This window comes from Microcaecilia unicolor, chromosome 14, assembly GCF_901765095.1.
Source record: "Microcaecilia unicolor chromosome 14, aMicUni1.1, whole genome shotgun sequence".
Classification (NCBI taxonomy): domain Eukaryota; kingdom Metazoa; phylum Chordata; class Amphibia; order Gymnophiona; family Siphonopidae; genus Microcaecilia; species Microcaecilia unicolor.
The window spans coordinates 19,612,212-19,634,705 of NC_044044.1; the positions used below are offsets into that span (position 1 = coordinate 19,612,212).

Below are 22,494 nucleotides of genomic sequence, written 5' to 3' on the forward strand. Positions count from 1 at the left end.
ATTACAGTTAAGCAACTTTGTATTATCTATAGATAAGCAGGAGAGATATAGGAAACCTTAAGTGAGTCCCAAGCTGTAGTTTGCCGTTGAAATATATTTGAGGAAGTGGAATGTGGTCTGAAGTGATGATCAGTGATCAAAGAGGTTATGTAAGACAGCCTGACCAAAGGCCATGTCCTGGATAGTTGAAGAGTCCAAACAAACAGTAATGCTTGGTGAACATGTGTTCCACAGACCAGGTGACAGCCTTGCAACTATCAGTTAGAGGGGTAGTTTGGAAGTGTGCCTTGAGGCTGTGTGCACCAATGTGAGCTGGAAGTGGTTGGTTAGAATTCTGCTATCAGAAGGCAATACAGTTTGCGATCCAGGCGGATATACTGTGTTTTGTGGCTGACGAGCCTAGATGATTGGGGTTGAAGATGACAAAACGTTGAGATGACCGATAGAGGTCTGCAGTGTGTCAAATAGTAGAGTAAAACATGCCAACACTCCAGTTGTGTAAGGCCTCCTTGGCTGATGATACATATGGGCCCAGGAACAAGGATGGAAGCATGACAAACTGATTGAGGTGAAGAAACTTCAATACCACTTTAGGCAGAAACTGATGTAACATACATATGTGCTACTTTTTGTGTATACCTTACCTTGATTTGTATCTGCCATTTTATTTATGTATTTGTTACATTTGTAACCCACATTTTCCCACATATTTGCAGGCTCAGTGTGGCTTACATAATACCGTAAAGGCATTCGCCAAGTCCGGTAGGGGACAAGTACAAAAGATGTTATATTTTCAGGGCACAGACCGTAGAAGTGTAGCTCGGGGTGATATTGTTTTAAAATTTTGCTGTTTTAAAGATAGTTATAAATCGGCCTACTGTTATTCCAAGTTGGTTTGTAAGAGAGTTTTATTGGCATATGTGGATTGTCTTGAAAGGGAAATATGGGCATGGGACAAAGAGCCTAAGATGCTCATAATATATAAAAAAAAGGAGGGGGGACTGGAGAGGGGTGGGTGGTTTGGTGTTAGAGTTGCCCAGGTGAACAGGTCCTAGATCCAAGAGTTAAAGGGTAATTCTGTGCTGAAACCATTGGCAGGAGCTGCCACTACTGAAGGGAGGTTGGCTCACCTATTTCAGTCTTTGCAGAGGGTGCCAGTTAGCCTAGAGCTGACCCTGATTGAGAGCATCTGTTACCCAAACTGTGTAGCTGTCCTTCTGATTAATAAATTGTTACTTTAGTTTTAAAACTGTGCCTTGGCCAGGCCATTGAGAAATAATAACACTTGGTCAATATGTATCATTTCTCATTCTGATAGCTGAAATGTGAAAAACCTGTTAGAAAAGAGCATTCCCCTCCCTAAGGATGTTGTTGAATCATCAGCAATATTTTTTTTTCAAAAGAGGTTTTAAAATCTCAGTTTAATCTCTTGTGAAGCTCCTTGGGATATCTACAGCTGTTACCTGATTTGAGAGAAATTAAGCCTACACTGAAGGTTAAGAAATAACGAGCCCTCCGTGGAACTAGCCTTTTGGGAACCATCTTTGAAACAAAATACCTGCTAGGTAAAACACTTGACTGAAAAAATTCTTTCTACAAAATGTATCGCATTTTTTACTTATTTTCCCTGTAACCTCTCTCCCCCTCCCAAAACCTTGGTGGTGTGGTGTGTCTACATTCAAAATAGAACTAAAAATCTTCCACTGTTGTTTCACCCTGTGGTCGTGGTCTGTAGAACAAGGGAACCGCTGGGACCAAATGCCTGTGCAAGTTTCTGATTAATTCTTTCTTGTTGATGTTGGGTTCTCCGTTTCCTTCCTGGCATAGACATTGTAGCTGGAAATTCACCCGGAGCTGGGACAAAAAAAGAATTGCTTCAGGGAAATACAATCCTGTCTTTCTGAAGACAGCAGCTTTTGACCTTTGTCAAGACAAGATGGGGGGTGAAGCTTGCAGATAAGGACCTCTATTAGTGACAAGGGCCGTCTGTTACTTCAGCAGGGGATCTGACAGTTGCTGGGATTACCAGCGCACATCAAAGCCAGAGGACACAGAGAAAATGCCGTAGTTTGCTCTAGGGATGACAGCTCTCACCACACTGATCTTGGCTCAGCCTGAATTGTTAAGGCCTTTCAGTCAATGGAAGCAAGTTTTGCGCTGAAGGGTGCAAGGTTCAGATGAAGTGTGTAAAATAATAATTAACAGAGAACTAACAAAGGTGTACGCTAAATTATAAAGCACCTGTTATAGTCCTATGGGCGTCTTATACATGATACCTTTCTGAGACAAAGATGAGGAGTACTACCATGGACCTGTTCTCCTGCAGTGGCAAGAATGGTTTCCCAACATTTCAATTGCAATAAATTCAGAATTTGTTCCTTGATTTTCAGTTACAGCAGTCGAGAAAACTCATGTTTTGAGATAGTTTTATAAAGTTAAGGACCATTTTTAACCCTACTACTACATTTCCACAAAGCTCTAGAGCTGCAGTGCAGACTCGTAGGCAACTTTAAGGGGCAGAGGGTGGGAGGGTATTAATATACCCCAATGATAATTTCCTATGAAGTGGGGTGTTACTACTGATTGGGAGCATAGGATAATATCTACAGGTGGAATAGCATCCATGTACAACGGTTATGCCATTAGAGTATTTAGTTAAACCTAGACATGTATAACCCTTGAAAGGTGTATGTATACATTTTGTGAGGTGGCATAATCTAGGAAAAAGCTCATACAATGTTAAAGTAAGCACAGTTATTCAATTACTTGAAACAATCATATATATATATATATATTTTAAGTAACTGGAATGCTATGTCTAGCTAAATGCACTTAAAGAATGAAGGTAATTTTTCCTGCTAAATTTTAATACATTTGCCTGCCTGTGTACAGAAAGCAATGTATAAAATTCTGCATCTATTAAATTCAGATATGCAAAGTTTTTTTTTTTTAAAGCAATCCGTGCAGAAAAATTAGAGTCATTTTGACACTGGGAGGGAAATCACAAGATAATTTGTAAATATCTCTTTAAAAATGTAAATAAAATGAAAGAACAAAGTGTTTTGCTTTTAACAAGAGGAAAGGATAAACAAAACACGTTTCTGTGAAAAGAATATATGTATATGTACATTAAAGGAATCCTAGCCTTTCACAATCATTCTCAGAGCCTGAAGAAAAATGCAAGCAACCACTCCCTCCTCAAGTATTTAAGTGCACAGAAAAAAAAGCTTTTATTTTTCTCTCTCACTATACTAGTAGAAAAAAAAAAAAAGAAAGAAGAAATGCTACTAGTATGGAACTAGTTAACCTTCAACAATTTATGCTGATGTCACATTGAGCATGAGTACTGATTAATTCCTGGCCCCCACCCTGACTAAAATATTTTGATAGTTTTTTGTTCTGAGGTGGGGGCGAGTAAGGGAAAAAAAAAAAGAAAATAAATTAGAGTAGCCATCTTTGTTTTATGCAGAAATGCTTTTAGTGCCCCCACCAAGCTGTTGAGGGGGGGGGGGGGGGGTGCATTAGTATATACTTCAATAGTAATCTGTGTAATAAGCAGATACAGAGAATTGACCGCATGTTTCTTGAAGGTTACCTTGGGTTTGACATTTAAATATATATTTTTGTAATATGTGAGCAAAACTTAATAGGATTCTCGTCTGATTAAAAGTCGCCTTTTTCCTAATGTGCTGGGGGGGGGGAGGGGTGCGGCTTGAAAAAAAAAATTAAGCCAACCATTTTGTTCTAAAAGGGGATTTTTTTTTTGTTCAATTTTTGTTTGGGGGGGGGTCGTTTAAAATAATAATTTAAGGTCGGCCATCTTTGTTTCTGTAAAAAAAAAAAATATTCAGAACCAAGCGGGGCCCCCTCCTTGGATTTAAATATAGCTCTTATCTTAAAATATATGTAGATATTTCTACAGATAATGCAAAAAGCTGAGCTGAAGAGAAAGAAAGCATAAGTTGTTTTTTTTTTTTTTGCAAGGGGGGGGCGCGGACTTTTTTTTTTTGGTCTTCCGGGTTTTATATTTCCTACATTGAAGCGGGGGGGGGGGCGGTTTAAGTTGTATTCTTTTTTTATCCGGGAGGGGGGTTGTTTTTTTTTTTTTTTTGGCCGCCGCCGGGGACATGTCTTCCCCGCTGAGGGACTACGACGACGAGGAGATGGCGGCGGCATCCGAAGAGGAGGAAGAAGAGGACGACATAGAGGAGGAAGAAGAAGAGGAGGAGGAGGAGGAGGAAGAAGAAACGGCGGCGGTAACTGGCGGCAACAGCCTTCGTCAGGGACTGTTCCTCGCGCCACCGCCGCAGCTGCAGCTGCCACCGCCCGAGGAGGAGCAAGAGGACGACGACGACGAGGAATTAGTGACGGCAGCAGCGCCGGCAAAGACTGCAGGTAACAACGGCGGCGGCCATGTCCGGAAAATGAATATTAATAAATTCCTAATGCAGAGAGACGAAGAACCCGTCCTTCTAAAAGCGCGCCAAAATAATGCAAAATCTTTCCAACGGCTTTTTTTTTTTTTTAAATATACAAATACAGCCAGCAACGGAATTTTTGTATCTTTTAATTTACTTATTTATTTATTTTTGCAAAGTTGCGGTGGGGGGGGGGGGGTGCTGGGAGAGAGAGAAGGGGAGGGTTTCGCTTGGCAGCGCAAACGGCAGTTTTGCCTTTGTCGGGGGGGGGGGGGAGGAGGAGGAGGAGGAGGACGTCCGCGCGCGAGACAGGCGGGTGGGGGTGTGAGGGAGGAGGAGCCAGCGATTATCTAACACGCGCGTGCGCGCACCGTTCTGCTACAGCAGCCATTGCCGTAGGTCTTTATTATTCCCCCCCCCCCTCCCCTCCCTGGATTACACACGCGCGCGCGCTTCATTCCTTCCCAACAAGGTCCAGCCCTGTCTCGGCGCGCGACAGTCAGCGCGCGCAGACCCTAGAGCTGAGCTCGTTTGTTTTGTTATTCTATTTATTTATTTTTGTTTATTTATTTATTGCATTTGTATCCCACATTTTCCCACCTCTTTGCAGGCTCAATGTGGCTTACAAATACATCATGAGTAGTGGAAATATATTAGAAAATATACATTTAGTGTTACAGAAGGATCTTGGGCAACATGGAAATGATAAAAATACGATAGTAGTATGACAAGCAGATATTGTACGACAGTTCTGTCTGTGTGTGGAGGAGTTATGTATATTCACACTGGTTGATCTTTGTGGTAAGCCTTGTTAAAGAGATGGGTCTTCAGTAGTTTACGGAAGTTCATTAGTATTGCCATACTGGAATTGACTGAAGGGCTATCAAGCCCGGCATTCTGTGTCCAACAGTGGCCAATCCCCCCCAAAAAACAGTACAATTACATTTTATGCTGCTTATCCTAGAAATATGCAATGGATTTTCCCCATTTTAATAATGGTCTATGGACTTTTCCTTTAGGAAGCCATCCAAACCTTTCTTAAACCCCGCTAAGCTAACCGCTTTTACTACATTCTCTGGCAGCGAATTCCAGAGTTTAATTACCCGTTGCGTGAAGAAATTTTTTTCTCTGATTCGTTTTAAATTTACAACATTGTAGCTTCATTGCTTGCCCCCTAGTCCTAGCATTTTTGGAAAGAGTAAACAAGCGATTCAAGTCTACCTCTTCCTCTCTCATTTTATCTGTCAACCATTTAAGACATTGGGGGGGGGGTCTTTTACTAAAGCTTAGCTGAAGTTATCTGCAGCAGGGCCCATTTTATTCCTATGGGCCCTGCTGCAGATTACTGGAGCAAAACTTTAGTAAAAAAAACTCCCTGGAGTTCTTTTACTGATTGCCGCACGGCAAATCGTAACCACTGTCAACCTAAAGTGGACACCAGCAGTAGTTCTAGCCCCAGCGCACGCCATTTCTGGCAGGCCTGGAAATTTTTCTTAGTTTTACCACCGGTGGTTACCCAGCGGTAATTGCTGCCCTTGGAGTCCTTACCACCTCCTCAATGGGCAAGGGCACCTCCAGAAATGGCCTTGCGGCAAGTGTTTACTTTCCGCACAAAACCATTTCCTTTTTTGGGATTCTTACCCGCTGTAGTAAAAGGGGCCTTGGCACACAGAAAATCCACGTGCTGATACTACCTCAGGGTCAGGGCCCGTATTTTGCCTGTTTGTGTGTAGTAACCCAGGCACTACTGATTTGTTTGGAATATTTTGTGGAGAGGTGTGTCATGGGCAGAGAGGGTGTTCCTGCGTTATCCAGTGCCATAGGATTAGTGTGTGCTACCTGGATAATGTAGCGTTAATGCATGAGCGCTTGTGCCTCCTAAATGGGACACTGTAAGTGGTCCTGCATTAATTCTCAGCGGGCACTGTGTGCTAAGGGAAGCATTAACACACGAATTGCAATAAAATATACTGGGAATGCCCCTTCTTGATGTAGCATTACTTTTGGGCTTGCTGCATGTTAAATAACTTGCGTTAAGCCCAAACTTTAACATTTTTTTAATTAAAAGAACTTCATTGATGGGATGAAGGGACATCTCTGACCCTCTTGAAAAAAACTTCTAGGAGTGGATGAGTAGCCTAATGATTAGTGCATTGGGCTGAGAGCCTGAGGAACTAGGCTTGATTCCCACTGCAGCTCCTTGTGATCTAGGGCACTCAACCCTCCTTGCCCTAGGTACAAAACTCAGGGCCCCTTTTACTAAACTGCGCTAGCGATTTCTGCACGGCAAATGCGACAAAACCCATTCAAATTAAATGGACTGCTTTGCATTTGCCGCATTAGGAAACACTAGGGACCCTTAGACTGTAAGCCCACTAGGGACAGAGAAAGTATCTGTATATGTAATATATGTAAATCGCTTTGGTTGTATCACACAAAGATGGTATATTGAATCCGTGATCCTTTATTCCTCCTTCCTTTTCAGTCAAGTTGCTTCATCAAAGGGAAAAATATGTAGGAACCATCTGGGGGTTTTGTTTATGTATTTATTTTGAATGAGACTTTTAAAATTTGTGTTTGTTGATGTAGTAACAACAGTGGGAGAATATGAGGGACCCTAAGACTTAGGAGTGTATATCAGTAATAATATTTACTACTACTACTAATTTCTATAGCGCTACTAGATGTACACAGCGCTGTACGCATTATATGCAGGTACTTTCTCTGTCCCTAGAGGACTCACAATCTAAGTTTTTGTACCTGGGGCAATGGAAGGTTAATTGATTTGCCCAGAGTCACAAGGAGCTGCAGTGGGAATCGAACCCAGTTCCCCAGGATCAAAGTCAGCTGCACTAACCACTAGGCTACTCCTCTATTTAGAGTGGATTTGGGGGTGTACTGATTTTGTACTTCCCTTTTTAAGGTTTGGATATTGCCTTATGATAAATAATTTTAATAAGCCCCTCATCCTCTGCCCTCCAGGCTCGGGGCAACACCAGGGCTTCTTCCAGAGCTCCTCAGTTATGGACAACTTTATCTCCTCAGCTAATGGAAGATCAATTTGGAAATTGACCTGGGGATTGTCATAGAACTACTGGGTCATCCAAATTATTTTTCCTTGATGTTGAGGGAGATGGGTGAAGGTATTCTCATTAGATTTGTTGATTCCCTTCTGAATGAGCCCAACTAAGCTTCTGGTTTATTTTGTTCACAGAGGATGATGATGATAATGACCTAGGAAATATTTCAGAGGTTGAAGTTGTCCGGAAGAAAAAACGGGGACCCAAGAAACAGAAAGAAAATAAGCCGGTCAAACCACGGAAACGAAAGAAGATTGTAAGTGTTGTGCTGTGGCTTGGCACACTTCAAATGATCACAGAGGGGCATTTTTGATATGACATCTAAGTCCGACTTTAAACATCCAAAATCTGAATAAGAAAGAAGGCCATTTTCAAAAAAGAACATCTTTTTTTTTTTTTTTCGCAAATATTGTTTTGAACAAGGTTTTGTGATTTGGACGTTTTGTTTTTTTGGTCCACTTTCGGGAAAAAAAAACAAAAAACCTCTAAGTGTAAAACGCACAAAATCAAGCCATTGGGATGTAGGAGGAGCCAGCATTTTTAGTAGACTGGTCCCCTTGACATCCCAGGAAAGCAATAGGGCACCCTAAGGGGCACTGCAGTGGACTTCTTAAAATGCTCCCAGGTACACATCTCACCATTGCTCCCTTACCTTGTCTGCTGAGCCCCCCAAAACCCACTACCCCCAACTGTACACCACTACCATAGCCCTTACGGGTGAAGGGGGCACCTATATGTGGGTACAGTGGGTTTCTGGTGAGCTTTGGAGGGCTTACAGTTTCGTTCACAAGTATAACAGGTAGGGGGAGGTAGGAGCCTGGGTCCATCTGTCTGCAGTGCACTGCACCCACCACTAGACTACTCCAGGGACCTGCATGCTGTTCTAATGGACCCGAGTATAACATCTGAGGCTGGCAAGTAATGTTTTTCATCACATTTTTTGGGGATGGGAGGGGTTAGTGGCCACTGGGGGAATAAGGGGAGGTCATCCCTAATTCCCTCCAGTGGTCATCTGGGTATTTAGGGTGACATTTTGTGCCTTATTCGTTATAAAAACAGGTATAGCTCAAAACATCTGTTTCAGGCCTTGACGATTTTGTTTTGTTCCATTATGGCTGAAAAACATCCAAGTCTTAGGAATGCCCAAGTCCTGGCCTGAACACGATCCTGACACGCCCCCTTGAGATTTGTACGCATTTCTGACGGACTTCATAGAAAAACGTCTAAAAATAGGTTTCGAAAATACCGATTTGGAAGTTTTTGTGAGAAAAACGTCCAAATGCTGCTTTTTACATGTTTTTCTGTTTTGAAAATGAGCCCAACAGTATCATTTGTATTTTAACCATGGGTCAAAGCGCTCATCAGACCTGATAGGACCACTTTATGCCCTTGTCTTCTACTTTCTCTCTGCATGCCTCTTTTACAAAATCATAAAATATGATGGGGACCAGAAAGCCTGTCTACTCATATCCAAGGTTCCTGGTTGCCTACCCCAGGTTTTCAATTCTGTTACTGTTTTGGTTTTCATATATTCACTCTTTGTTTGTAGTAGATAAATGCTTTGGGGTTGATAATGAAAAGCATTTTATGCAGTTAATTTGGAGTTAACCATATAAGTTATTCAAGTTGAAAATTTGGGGCAATTGTGGTCAGAAAATGTGGTTATGAGAGGAGGGACGAATGGTTTATTTAAAAGTTCACTGGATAGCACCAATATTCAACACTATCCATAAACTTTATGTGGTGCCCTAAGGTTAACCTGATTAATACTCGTCTGGTAAAGCCTGGTTAGAAAATTCCAAAAATATCAAACCCAAAAACAAGAAACAACCCACAGCTAAACTAAAAAGTAAAAGATTCTCTAAGCATTAATGATAAAAGTGCTAACTGACCCAACTCACAAATAATCAGTAGGAATCCTCAGTGTGGAAATTGTTTTTAGGCCCCTTGTACCCCTCCCAAATTAGCATATACCAGCCATCAACAACTTGGGGGGGGGGGGGGATAAAAGAAACCAGGGCTACGTGCATATGAGAAAGTCAATTGTTTATTTACTTACCAAATACAGCTACAATTATAGTTTCTCATGAGAGATCAGTACAGTTACATAAAAAGATGTTCATTGTGACTGCGTCTCTGAAATACTGTTCTGAGACGGCGGCTTATATCGTTTGTTTCAGACAATGATTTACATGACTTTTTCTGCAAATTATCCTTCTCATAGATTATTATCTGGTTCTCACCATCTGCTTTACTAAACCTGTTAAACCACATTCTTCCTTTTGTTTACAGTGGTTTCTTTCCCAAGCCTGCTTACCCGTAAGGGTGTCATAATAGATCATAAATTCCAGAGTCACACAGACTTATCAATCTCTGGCCTTTTGACCCGTTCCATAGTGCATGACTGTGCTCATAATTCTACATCTCCCCCCTTGAAGGCCTTGAAAGCAAGGGCTTCACTTATTTAGAACTTCAGCTATCATCCCATCCGCTCCGGAAGGGAACCATAAGTCCTTTCTCAGGTGTATATTAAGGTTGGGGAGATTGTAGATGTGAGTCACAATGTCAAAACCTTTAAAAAAATGTTTTTTTTTACAGGTATTGGGCATTCTTGTTAATAGTGGACCGCCAAAACAAAGAGGATTCAAATCCTGCAGCAATTTGGTTGCAGGCCTTGAATTCATCTGGCACCCCCCTTGGTACACCTATAGAGTCAATATAAATTCTATCATCAAAGGAACCAGTTGTCTCACAATAAGTATACCCCCAACACTCCAATGCTTATGACGAATGAAAGAGTATCCACCCCATCATCATTACCTTCACACCATCACAGGGATCCTACATGTGTGATATATTGTGCAGTAATAATGTGACAAAGAACGCAATAAATAAATATTCAATCAGCACTATCATAATGTAATTTTCAATCCATTCACAAAGCAGTAAATTATCAAGACAAAGCCGCACTAAGATCCAGTTCGTTCTCACAACTCCCAATATCAGAGGATGTTTTGAAACGGGATTATCACTGATATGGTTGTGATAAGCTGCTATTGCACTTAGATGAACTCGTACGGAGGAGAAACTAAGACTTGAGTCCGAAAGGTATGATAGGTAGTATAATAAAATGTACACTGAGTAGGTGAATGGGTCATGATGGTTTGCAGTGCACCAATTTGGAAAACGGTTCCACTTTAAACTATATGATCTTCTGTTGGAGTTTCTTCTTGAAGCCAGGAACACCGACTGAATGGTTGGCAGGATATTGAGGTAGTTGTACAACCTGGTTTGAACATCCAGGCCGTTAGAGCTAAGGACCGAAGGTTGGGATGAATTAGAGTGCCTTTGTGTGAACGGAAGATGTATAGGAGGGTCTTGGCTGACATGTAGAAGCCAAGGGAATCAGATTTGGTGAGGCCAATATGTCGTTATCAAGAGTATGTGAGCCAAATCCTGGATTATTTTTTGTATTGTTCTCTGTATCAGAGGAATGGACGGAAAAGCATATGGTAAGATGTAGTTCTTACCTGATCATTTTCTTTCCATTAGTCCCAACAGATCAATCCAGAGACTTGTGGGTTATGTCCCTCTACCAGCAGGTGGAGATAGAGAGAACTTCAGAGATTTACTATATGTGGTTATGTGCAGTCACCTTAACTTCAGTATTCTATCTAGCAGTGTGTTCATTCTGAACTTCTTTGAGTAAAAATTTGTTTCCGTTACGTAGCTTCCCACTTTTCCAGACCCTGTAGGATAATTGTGTCCATCAACCAGCAGGTAGAGATAGAGAACTGAAAACTGAACTGAGACATATCTCTTGGCATACAGTCTAGCTCATCTATATTTACAGAGACGAGCAGTAAGGAGAAACTCATAATAAACACAACAATCATAAACAACTCGCTAACCTAACAATAACCAGAAGAGCAAACATGTGTGGACCTCTCTCATCTCTGGACAACTTGCAAAGAGCAGGAGATAAGTAGGAAGTACCATGCAAGGTGACAGCCATTATTTGACCCATTACTTTGCACCAACTAAACATCTCAGAAACCTCATCAGGCCTATGCAATGGTGAGAAAGACTAATGGAAAAAATATTATCAGGTAAGATATAATTTCCCCTTCCATTACTTAGTGTCCCACTATTCCAGAACTGTGGGATGTCCAAAAGCAATCCGTAGAGTAGGTGGGATCCTGGTGCCACCACCCTAGGATTGAAGCCCCAATATTGGTTTCCGAGTGTGCTGCAACTTCCACACTGGTCTGCTTGCCAAAGATATGCAGCATTGACCATGTCGCCGCCTTGCAAATATCCGCCAGATATAGTAAGGTAGTCTCCATCTAGGATGTTGCTATACGCCTCGAAGAATGAGCCTGCAAAGCCTAAGGACCTGCTTCCTCACAAGCAAATAAGCTGACGCGATTAGTCTTCTTCATCCATCTAGCAATTGTGGGTTTGGAAGCCATGAGGCCAAGCCTCTGTTTACCAAAAAGCACAAACAAGTCTGATTTGCAAAACTTATTTGTGACTTACAGATATCTAATGAGGACTCTACGCACATTGAGAAGCTTCAGGTAAGAATACTTGAGCCTCTTCATCCTCTCTCGTTGAAAGGACGGAAGCTCCACAGATTGTTTGAGATGAAATGCTGATACCACGTTTGGAGGAAAGGAAGGAACCGTGGAGAAAGTACAAAAACTACATTCTATGCAAGAATCAACATCAATGGTGGCACACGAACTAGAAGATTGTATAAAGTTATGAACATTGTGTACGTTCTTCCAACCACATCCAATGATTTTGTGTCCTTTCCAGGCAGAAAATTGGAATGTGATTTAAAACTTTTATTGTTCTTGAGTGTGGACTTGACCACTATACTCTGTATTTAGTTTCTACAGACTTAGCTGTTGGCAGTGTAGAAAGCAGTTCTTTCCAGATTTGTGTTTGTTTTAGCAGATCTTCATGGACAGCTAGTGAAACCAGTAACACAGGCATTTCTAAGTATTTAAGTGCCCTGAGGTGATTGGATGTACGGTTAGCTTGTTCCTGCATAGTGATTGACAACTGGTTTGCCAGCATTTGCAAACATTTTGGATAGGATGCGTCCTCCGGCTGTTCAGTATTTTCAGCGAGAGGAGGAGACGGAATGAGATGAAATTGGGCGAAGGTCTATGTCTTGGTGAAGGAGTATGATAGGAATAGTCCAAAAAATAAGAGGATTCATCTAAAAATCTTGATTCCTCATATGTAGATGATATGGATATTGCTGAAGATCAGATGGTGGCAATTTAGAACGCCTTACCTTGTTGCTACACTCATTTCACTGAATTCTTATTTTGATTAGACTCGGAGCGCTTTTGATTAGGATCTTGTCTGTGATTTTTAAGAGGAAATCTTCATACTGTGATGATATGATGTCTGGTCTTATTTTGATTAGACTCGGATCCCTTTTGATTAGGATCTTGTCTGTGATTTATAAGAGGAAATCTTCTTACCATGATTGATATGATGTCGGGTTTCTATGTGAAGTTGTCACCTCTAGAAAGTCCTTTAATTTGTAGAGGCTGTACTTTCTCGTCTGTGGTGACATTCATGTGCACTTTGACCAATTTGGCACATCATGAGCTTCTCCCAGACAGAATACACATTCATCATATGTGTCCGTAACAGGCATTTTGTTGTGACATTTGGAACATCTATTGAATCCCGGTTTATTGTTCTCCATTGGGAAAACGATTGAGGCAGAATCAAACTGAATTGTGACAGCTAGTTTCCAAGCACCCAGAGCAAGGGACAAACGCAACCAGCTGCTCTGGTGATAGGAAAATAACTGTCACTGTCTGGAACGGAGACTAGACGGTGGGAGAGTTGGAGCATGTTCAGAAATACCTGTCAAAAGTTTCTGAGCTGCGGGCAAAGGACCACACAATCTGTGGCAGTCGTGATCCTGTTTGTCCATGGAGAAAGTTGTCTAAAGGCTGGAGTATTATGTTCAGATCTGCTTAAGTCAGTGTTATGAAACAGCTGCAGTTTTTGAATAGAGGCTTGGGTCAAAACAAAATTGAGCAAATTAACAATAATCAGTTTGGTTCAAAATTAGGTTAAAGACCAATGCTTTCAAGTTGTTAGGAAATAAAATGGCTTTATTGAGCATATTTGTTGGAGGGCTGAATGGGCGACTTTAGCTGCTGCAGTTTGAGAGTCAAAAGTCAGAAAGGGGTAAAATTTGCAACCAAGAATCGCGAGGCATTCGAAAAGAGAGACTGGGGTCTTATTGAAATAAGATTGAGCTGAGGGAAAAGGAGGACACTACGAAATCTACATTGCCTTTGATTTGGATGGTGTGAAAGCCAAGAGCTAATAGTGTCAAGACACGTGTTCAAGTAAATAAGATTAGGGCTGGTTTGATCTGTATAACAGATGTTTTGAATATCGTTAACATGTAGGCACAAACACCCATATGATCATGGCTAGTGGGGATAAGGAGATTAAATATAAGTAGATAAGTGTTGCCATACTGGGACAGACCAAAGGTCCATCAAGCCCAGCATCCTGTTTCCAAACGTGGCCAATCCAGGTCACAAATACCTGGCAAGATCCCAAAGAGGAGCAACATTCCATGTAGAACTGCAAACAATAGCAAGATTCTGGAATCCTAAAGAGTAACAAAATTCCATGTAGAACCCCAAAGAGTAGTAACATTCCATTCAGAATCCCAAGTACATAAGTATTGCCATACTGGGACAGACCAAAGCTCCATCAAGCCCAGCATCCTGTTTCCAACAGTGGCCAATCCAGATCACAAATACCTGGCAAGATCCCAAAAAAGTACAAAACATTTTATACTGCTTATCCCAGAAATAGTGGATTTTCCCCAAGTCCAACTTAATAATGGTCTATGTAGGTACGAGGTTGCCTGTAACATAGTTACTACTTTTTTTTTTTTTTAATAACCTTTGTGGTTTTGTTGAAATCCTAAGCTTGGATGTGTCGCCCATACATGGCTGACACATCCTGCTTATCCATGGAGAAAGTGAGGTTAGTTAGCTGTAATAAGGTTCTTTGTGGACAGTAGGATAGGTCAGTCACACAAACCCATGCACCATCCCCTTGTTAGCTGAACTGTTGCAAGCTCTGAACTAACTGAGGGAATTGGAACAGAAGTATGCAGGTGGAATTTGTCACGCATGCTCAGAAAAAAACCTTTGACACCATCAGATAATGTCATCAGATATGTGGCTGACTTATCCTGTTGTCCATAGAGACATCTGTTGTCGGTAAGTAAATTCCCTAGTCTTGCAGTATCTAGCCACAGTGATATTTTGATTGTACCTCCGGTGGTGTCACTTTACAAAGCTTCCCCTTATCAGCTTGCTTTGGCTTACCCACTCTCTTGGCATTCAAATTTCTTCTTTCTCTACCAGCTCCTAATAAAATCCCAATCCTGGGACTCTCTTTCTACAGGAGAGCGAGGATGAGCTGGAATCAGATCGTGATGACTTCCGGGAGAAGTCAGAAAGTGGTGGTAGCAGCGATTTTGGGGTCAGTGGGAAAAAGAGGAGGAGGAAACATAAGGAGAAGAAGGAGAAGAAGAAGACCAAGCGGAAGAAAGGCAGTAGCGGGGATACACAGAAGACAAAAGTAAGTCATACTCACATACAGGTTGCAAATGGTGGTGTTGCTGCCTAGATAGCAGACTGTCGTGGTATAGTGAATATGGTTTTGGTCATGGATGACTGGAAACCACTGTCTAATGGGCTGTTTAAAAGTAGAATTACCAATTTCCTGCAAGGTGCTACAGAGTTGCTGTTTGATAGTAGATGTTGCTTCCCTTTTTTAGATGCTTTAGCTAAAATATCTACTACTCCCACCTTTAAAGCCTTTTTTGCCAAGCGGAGAGAATAAACCAACATGTGTCTCTTTCAGCAAGTGGAACCCAAGACCTCTGCCAGTCTGCTTTCAGGCTGGGGGCTGGAAGACGTGGACCATGTGTTTACCGAGGAGGATTATCACATGCTTACCAACTACAAGGCCTTCAGTCAGTTCATGAGGTGAGAGCAATTTCACACAACCTCAGCTAGTCTGTATCTTAATCATTTTTTCCTCCTGTTTCCACCCCAATCTTGGTTAGCAGACGTGGTTGTCAACCTGGTTGAGCATTAGCAGATGTTTGAGGTCTGGGATTTGCCTCGTGCATGTCTGTGGTTCTCAGACGCTTGAACCACAAAGCTGTGCCAGGATGGCTACCAACCAGTTCTACATCCCTGTTTGTGCCATTTAGGTAAACCGCAGAACTGATCTAAGTTACCTCTTAACACATGGAATGCAGGTTTGAGTGTTTGTCTCACTTTGTTCTTTCTGTGCTTATCACTCATCTACTACTCCTCTGCAGGGGTGTAGTTACGTGGGGGCCTGGGCCCCCGTAGATTTGTCCCTGGACCCCCCTGCCAATGACCCTCTCGACCCGCCGCCAACCCGCTGTTGCCGTGCCTACCTTTGCTGGCGGGGGACCCCAACCCCCGAGCCGAGGTCCTCTTCTTCCTTCGTTCTGTTTCTGAGTCTGACGTCCTGCACGTACAAAGTACAACATGCAGGACGTCAGACTCAGAAACAGAACGAAGGAAGACGAGGACCTCGGCTGGCGGGGGTTGGGGTCCCCCGCCAGCAAAGGTAGGCAACGGCGGGGGAGGGTTGTTGCCGGGGGGGGGGGGTCGAGAGGGTTGTCGGCGGGGGTGGGGGTCAAAGTTGGTGGTGGCGGGGGGAGGGGGGCTAAAATGTGCCCCCTCACCTCGGGCTCTGGACCCCCCTCCCGCCGAAGTCTGACTACACCCCTGCTCCTCTGTATTATCTATATTTGTTGAGAGAATCTGCCTTTTACATATACGAACCCTCTTCGTTGCTTTTATGTCTGCACATCTAGTAGTCTGTGGGCTGGATTCAAGAGTTAGACAAAAACGACGGCAACAAGCTCTGCAGAACTTTTTGTCTGTTGGACAAAATTCCCCAGCAACACTATTTGGTCAAACGTTTGCTTGCATGTTTTATTTATCTATTTTTTTTAATTATATGAATGAATTTCGTTTTGTAAAGTTACAAGAAATTGACATTTTTCAGCCCCAAACTACACTGTTCCAGAATTGCACAAGGAAAGCGACTTAGCAGGCTTTTTACCTTTTATGCTCCTGTTCACCAGGATCTGCTTTGCTCCTTTTTAGCGGCTGCTTCATAAGAGGTGTTGCTTGATTCACCAATTAAGTAGTAACAAGAATGAGGAAAAAAAAAATTACAGGCATGAGGAAATCATTCTGCTTGTTTTTTTTGTTTTTTTTTTTAAACCTACTACTACTACTTTTCATTTCTAAAGCGCTACTAGACGTACGCAGCGCTGTACACTTGAACGTGAAGAGACAGTCCCTGCTTGACAGAGCTTACAATCTAATTAGGACAGACAAACAGGACAAGTAAGGGATAAGGACAAAGAGTAGCAAGATTCCATGCAGAATCCCAAAGAGTATGTGCGGAATTTCAAAGACTACTACTACTACTTAACATTTCTATAGCGCCACTAGTCGTACGCAGTGCTGTACACTTGAACATGAAGAGACAGTCCCTGCGCGACAGAGCTTACAATCTAATCAGGACAGACAAACAGGACAAACAAGAGATAAGGGAATATTAAAGTGAGGATGATAAAATAAGGGTTCTGAACAAGTGGATAAGGGTTAAAACCTGTCTCCTTTCAGGGATTTCAGCGATTCCATGATATCTATTAGCGTGTCTTTGTCCTTTTTTCGTCCTAGGCCCATGATTGCCAAAAAGAACCCGAAGATACCCATGTCCAAAATGATGACAATCTTAGGAGCCAAGTGGCGGGAGTTCAGTGCTAATAACCCGTTCAAAGGTTCAGCTGCTGCTGTGGCTGCCGCAGCTGCAGCTGCTGCTGTTGCTGTGGCCGAGCAAGTATCCATAGCGGTGTCGTCTGTCACCAGCGCCCCTGAGCCCCAGCCAGCTCCAGTTCGCAAAGCGAAAACCAAAGAGGGGAAAGGTAAGTCCCAGAAACCCCTGTAACTTTCTTGCCTTCTCGCCCGACTCCTTGAGATTTTCTGGCTACCGTGGTGATGCGAACGAACCCTTCTGATCTTAACAGGGCCTGGACATAAGAAAAGGAGTAAGAGCCCGCGAGTACCAGAGGCAAAGAAAAAGACCAAGGGTAAAAAGATGGCTCCCTTGAAAATTAAGTTGGGCGTGATTGGGACCAAGCGCAAGAAGAGCAGCTCGGTGGGTACCAGGAGGGTGAGAAGCACGGTTACAGCATCAAAGGCAAATATATAATTCAGACTGCAGGGAAGCATTACTATGTGCTATGCACAGAACAGAGAAAGGTTTGCAGTGGATATTCTGTATATCCATGTGAAATCTGATTGTTCACACCCACTTCTAACCAGTGTGTTTTTGGGTGGGTGGGGGTGGTGGTATCCCTTGTCTGTCTTTCAGAGTGACGAAGGGGACTTCGATGAGGAATCTGACTTGGACAATTCCAGCGTCCACAGTTCCTCCGTGCGCTCTGACAGCTCCGGCCGGTTCAAGAAGCTGAAAAGAGGCAGGCCAGGGAGGAAGAAGAAAAAAGGTAAGAGGGAGGATCAGTGAATCCTTCCCACTATGAAAGAAACTGTAACTTGCCTGTCCAGTTATTTACACTCTATCTCCATGATATCTCACAGCTTGATCAGGACCATCTTACTTCTCCTCCGTACAAACTTATTTTGCATGCATCTTTCCATCTGTTAATGGATCTAAGACTCAAAACTGATCACTTCCTTACTGTCCACTTATAACCCATTTCTCTGGTCTGGTCTTCACTAAAAGAAAGGAAATTAAAAGATTTTACCTTTTCACATTCTGTCACAAAGGTGGCACAATTCAGCCTACTTTTACCCTGGTAAAATCATTAGGTCTAGCTACAGCTTATGGGCTTTACACAGACTACATTTGTTTTCGGTTTTCTCTAGTTGCTGGTGATGAAGAGCCTGTATCAACAGCAGCAGCAGTAGTAGTAACTGCAGGAGGCACTGATGGCTATGAAACGGACCACCAGGATTACTGTGAAGTGTGCCAGCAGGGTGGCGAGATCATTTTGTGTGACACCTGTCCCCGGGCTTACCACCTTGTATGCCTGGATCCCGAGCTGGACAAGGCCCCAGAAGGCAAATGGAGCTGCCCTCACTGTGTGAGTAGCAGGCGTGCTTTCTATCCTCTGCCATTTCTGGTAGAGAGATGGCTGGACTAGGCGAAGGAGTCTCAGCAGGGCTAGCATGTTACCTGACAAGTTTTCTCTTGGCTGCAGTAATGATTTCCTTATCTTGTATTTGACTCAGGAAAAGGAAGGCATTCAATGGGAGGCGAAAGAGGAAGAAGAGGAGTATGAGGAAGAGCTTGAGGAGGAGTGTGAGAAGGAGGAGGAAGACGACCACATGGAGTATTGCCGAGTATGCAAGGACGGTGGGGAGCTGCTATGTTGCGACGCCTGCATATCCTCCTATCACATCCACTGTCTGAACCCCCCATTGCCAGAGATCCCCAATGGGGAGTGGCTATGTCCTCGCTGCACGGTGAGTGTCCCTGTAGGGACACCGTATGTATCCTCCTGTGTTATTTGCCTTAATTTTGAGAGAAATTTGAGCACTTGATATCTATCACTGTGGCTGCTTCAGAAATTGCACATTAAGACAAAGCCTGTTTCCTTTTTGACCAATGAAAAATGCCCCAATTTTCAAAGCATGCATCTGCTTTGAAATTTGCACTGGGTAAAAAGTACCCATAGATATGTTCAATTGCTTATAGTTTGGATGCTTTTTCATGGAAAATTAATAGTTTATACTCTTAATTTCCTTTTGTTGACCTAAGCAGGCCCTGGAAATGCTTTCTCTAAATGTGGTAAAATATATGCATATTAGAAACAAGCACTTTTAGCAAAATTATAGGAGAACAGTTTTCAAATAGGCTTTGCATAGAAATTAGTGGTTACCCATGTAAATGGTTTTGAAAATTCTTTCCTATATGTAATTTAGATAAACATGGCTATACTCAGCCTAACTTTGCTTTGCTTCTACCATAGTGTCCTGGATTGAAAGGCCGCGTGCAGAAAATCCTTTACTGGACGTGGGGGGAGCCGCCTCCTGCAGTACAACTACCTGCCACCACTGAAGAGGGTACTGGGGCTCGACCCGCCAAGCTGCTGCAGGGGCGTTCAGAACGCGAGTTCTTTGTTAAATGGGTCAACCTGTCCTATTGGCACTGCTCCTGGGTGAAGGAGCTCCAGGTATCATGAGCAATGTTGTCAAAGTTGGTGGAGGCAGTCGACCGCTTGTATTCGAGAGTAGTATGCTGACAAGCACACGTGTGGGGTGGAAGTTGTGGGGGGGGGGGGGGGGTAAACCCCAGGAACTGGAAAATGCAGCTCATGTGGCTTAGTAGGATTTGGTTAGAATGACTGTTTAAGTTTGGCTAAGTGTGGTGGTGCTATGAAAGCTGCTGCCATTCTCAGGACTGTATTGCATCAGGTGGCCGGCTATTTGTTAGGTAGGGGAAGAACACATCCCGAGCTTCTTAATTTAATTCCTTTCTGCAGTAAATGAGCATTCGAAGATGAGTTGGAAGTAACATAGCAGGTGGCATTTCAGCACGATGATTTCTTCTAATCTTCAAGGATTCTGCTTATAGAGGGGCAGGGCAAGAAGTGAGTCTGCTGATATAAAGCTTGCTGTCTTCTTCCTTTAGTTGGAGATCTTCCACACGGTGATGTACAGGAACTACCAGCGTAAGACAGATATGGATGAGCCCCTGCCTTTGGAATATGGTTCTGGGGATGATGACACCAAGAGTGAGAAGCGTAAGAGCAAAGACCCACAGTATGCGGAGATGGAGGAAAAATACTTCCGCTATGGGATCAAGCCAGAATGGATGAACATCCACCACATCCTCAACCACAGGTTGGGTACTCTCTGTCACTGTAGCCCTCAATGGCCATGGCCAGACTAGTGCTGCACACTCTGATCTAATCCTGGACAGTGAAATCCCTGGATCCCTGATGGCCATTTCCTGGTGTTCTGGGGGTCCCTGTACTGTGTGAATCCTGATAAGGTTCAGTAATGCTACAAAATAGTCCATGTATAAAATGGAGGCCTCAGATGTCGGTTGGCCTGACAGCCTCTTGTTCTAGCAAGTAAAGGGCCAGTATTCAGTGGGCTGGACAGGTTTAGTGTTATCTAGATAAGTTTTTTCCAAATAGCTGATTAAGTCCACTGAAATACTTAAGTCCTGCCACTGAATATAACTGGTGAAACTTACCACAATAACCTTATCAGGATAAATTTAGGCCTTATGATTGTGACAGTACTGAATATGAGTATGAATATGGTTGACTAAACAAAAAACTACACCCAAAGCTTTTTTCTTATCCAGATACATTTTCAAAAACAGAGATTTCCATTATGTAGCTTCCCACTATTCCAGACCCTGTGGGATAGTTGTGTCCATCAACCACCAGGTGGAAATAGAGAACAGAAAACTGAGCTGAGATATATCAGTCTTGGCATCCAGTCCATCTCGTCGGTATTTGCTATCTCCAGCAGGTGGATGGACACACTTTTCAGCCTCTGGTTCTGAGTGATTTGCTCCTGGTCGAGTTGGGCAACTCGTCCCCAGTTGAGCTTGAGTCTGCAGAGTCATATGTGGAGGTCTTCAGATCCCTGTCTGTGGTGCCCAACAAATTTACTTCTTCCATTCCTTCACCTCTCCCCTGTATTTCCTCTGTAGTTCTCCTTTCCAGCACAACTTAAAAAAAAAAAGAGGAGAAAGAAAGAGGTTTAATATGCTCTGTACTTCCCTGATAATTATTCCAGTTAATATTACTGTGATCCGCATAGAACTGTAAGGTTATTGTGGAGTAGAAGATCAAAATGTAATGTATTGTTTACTGGAGAGTATGGGACAGAGTGTCAGTCCTGATTCTGTCTCATCTGGGGTAAGCCTTGGGGGGAGCAGCTGGAAGTGGTAAGTCTGACTAAAGTTTGACTCATAACCATTTGGAGGGCTGCAAGTTCTATTTGGTGCAGTGGAGGGATCCTGGCTCACTGCTTGGGGCCGCGTGGTGCAGCCCTTGTGATATTTGGGATGAATGGTGACTCTTGTGGAGGCAGTTAAGTGGTATTCCTGCTGTTGGACCCGCCAGTCGGCATCTGGGTATCGCAGTGCATGCAAGCCAGGAATCCCATGGAGTATGTCTTTGTCACGGTACGTCGGCAGCTCTAGTTGTGGCACTGGGCAGTGTCAAAGTCACGTATAGCTAAACTGCCCTTTTGGGGCAAGTGGCTGTTTGAAGAAGATCTCAGTAACTTGGTGAAAGAACTGGGGGAAACTAAGCCAAAGTGGTTGCCAGAAGATAAGCCGAAAGCCTCTGGTCATTCGTTTTCAGGAGGATCTCGATGTTAAGGCAGCAGATGATACCGGCTTGGTCATCTGCAATATGGTCAGAAGTCCTACTTTCAGGCACATCAATCTTCCTTTCATGCGGACAGGAAGTCCTTCTCTCAGTCAGCTAGAGCACCCAATACCTCCAGAGCTTTGCAGTGATGCAAGGCTGGTCCACTCTTCTCTTCCTGTAGTGGGAGGACCTCTTCAGGAGTTTTGGGAGGAGTGGGCCAAAATCATGACAGACCAGTGTGTTCTGGATATTCTTACAGAAGGTTATAAGTTGGAGTTTTCCCACATGGTAGCTCCTTTCTTCTTGCGGTTGAGGCTCAGGTCACTGTAGATTCCTTGTTGGTGAACAGGGACAAGACAGATACTCCATCTTCTTCATTGTCCCAAAGAAGGAAGGCACTTTTCGTTCGATGTTAGATCTTAAAAGGTCTAAACTGCTGCCTCCGAGTGCCCTGCTTTCACATGGAGACACTAAGAGCAGTTATAGCCTTGGTTCAAGTGGCAGAATT

The 22,494-nt window shown here is 43.1% G+C and overlaps 1 protein-coding gene across 1 annotated transcript in view; it reads left to right on the forward strand.

Moving 5' to 3' along the window:
- The first annotated feature begins 4,127 nt into the window (after nt 1-4,127).
- CHD3 (chromodomain helicase DNA binding protein 3) overlaps nt 4,128-22,494 on the forward strand; it is an 81,339-nt gene continuing 62,972 nt past the window's right edge. Inside the window, exons 1-11 of the mRNA XM_030187095.1 lie at nt 4,128-4,395; nt 7,633-7,754; nt 14,969-15,145; nt 15,431-15,555; nt 17,305-17,549; nt 17,652-17,782; nt 17,999-18,131; nt 18,514-18,731; nt 18,880-19,113; nt 19,620-19,823; nt 20,282-20,493. Of these exons, the coding sequence (XP_030042955.1) occupies nt 4,128-4,395; nt 7,633-7,754; nt 14,969-15,145; nt 15,431-15,555; nt 17,305-17,549; nt 17,652-17,782; nt 17,999-18,131; nt 18,514-18,731; nt 18,880-19,113; nt 19,620-19,823; nt 20,282-20,493 (2,069 nt within the window). The remainder of the gene's footprint in view (nt 4,396-7,632; nt 7,755-14,968; nt 15,146-15,430; nt 15,556-17,304; nt 17,550-17,651; nt 17,783-17,998; nt 18,132-18,513; nt 18,732-18,879; nt 19,114-19,619; nt 19,824-20,281; nt 20,494-22,494) is intronic.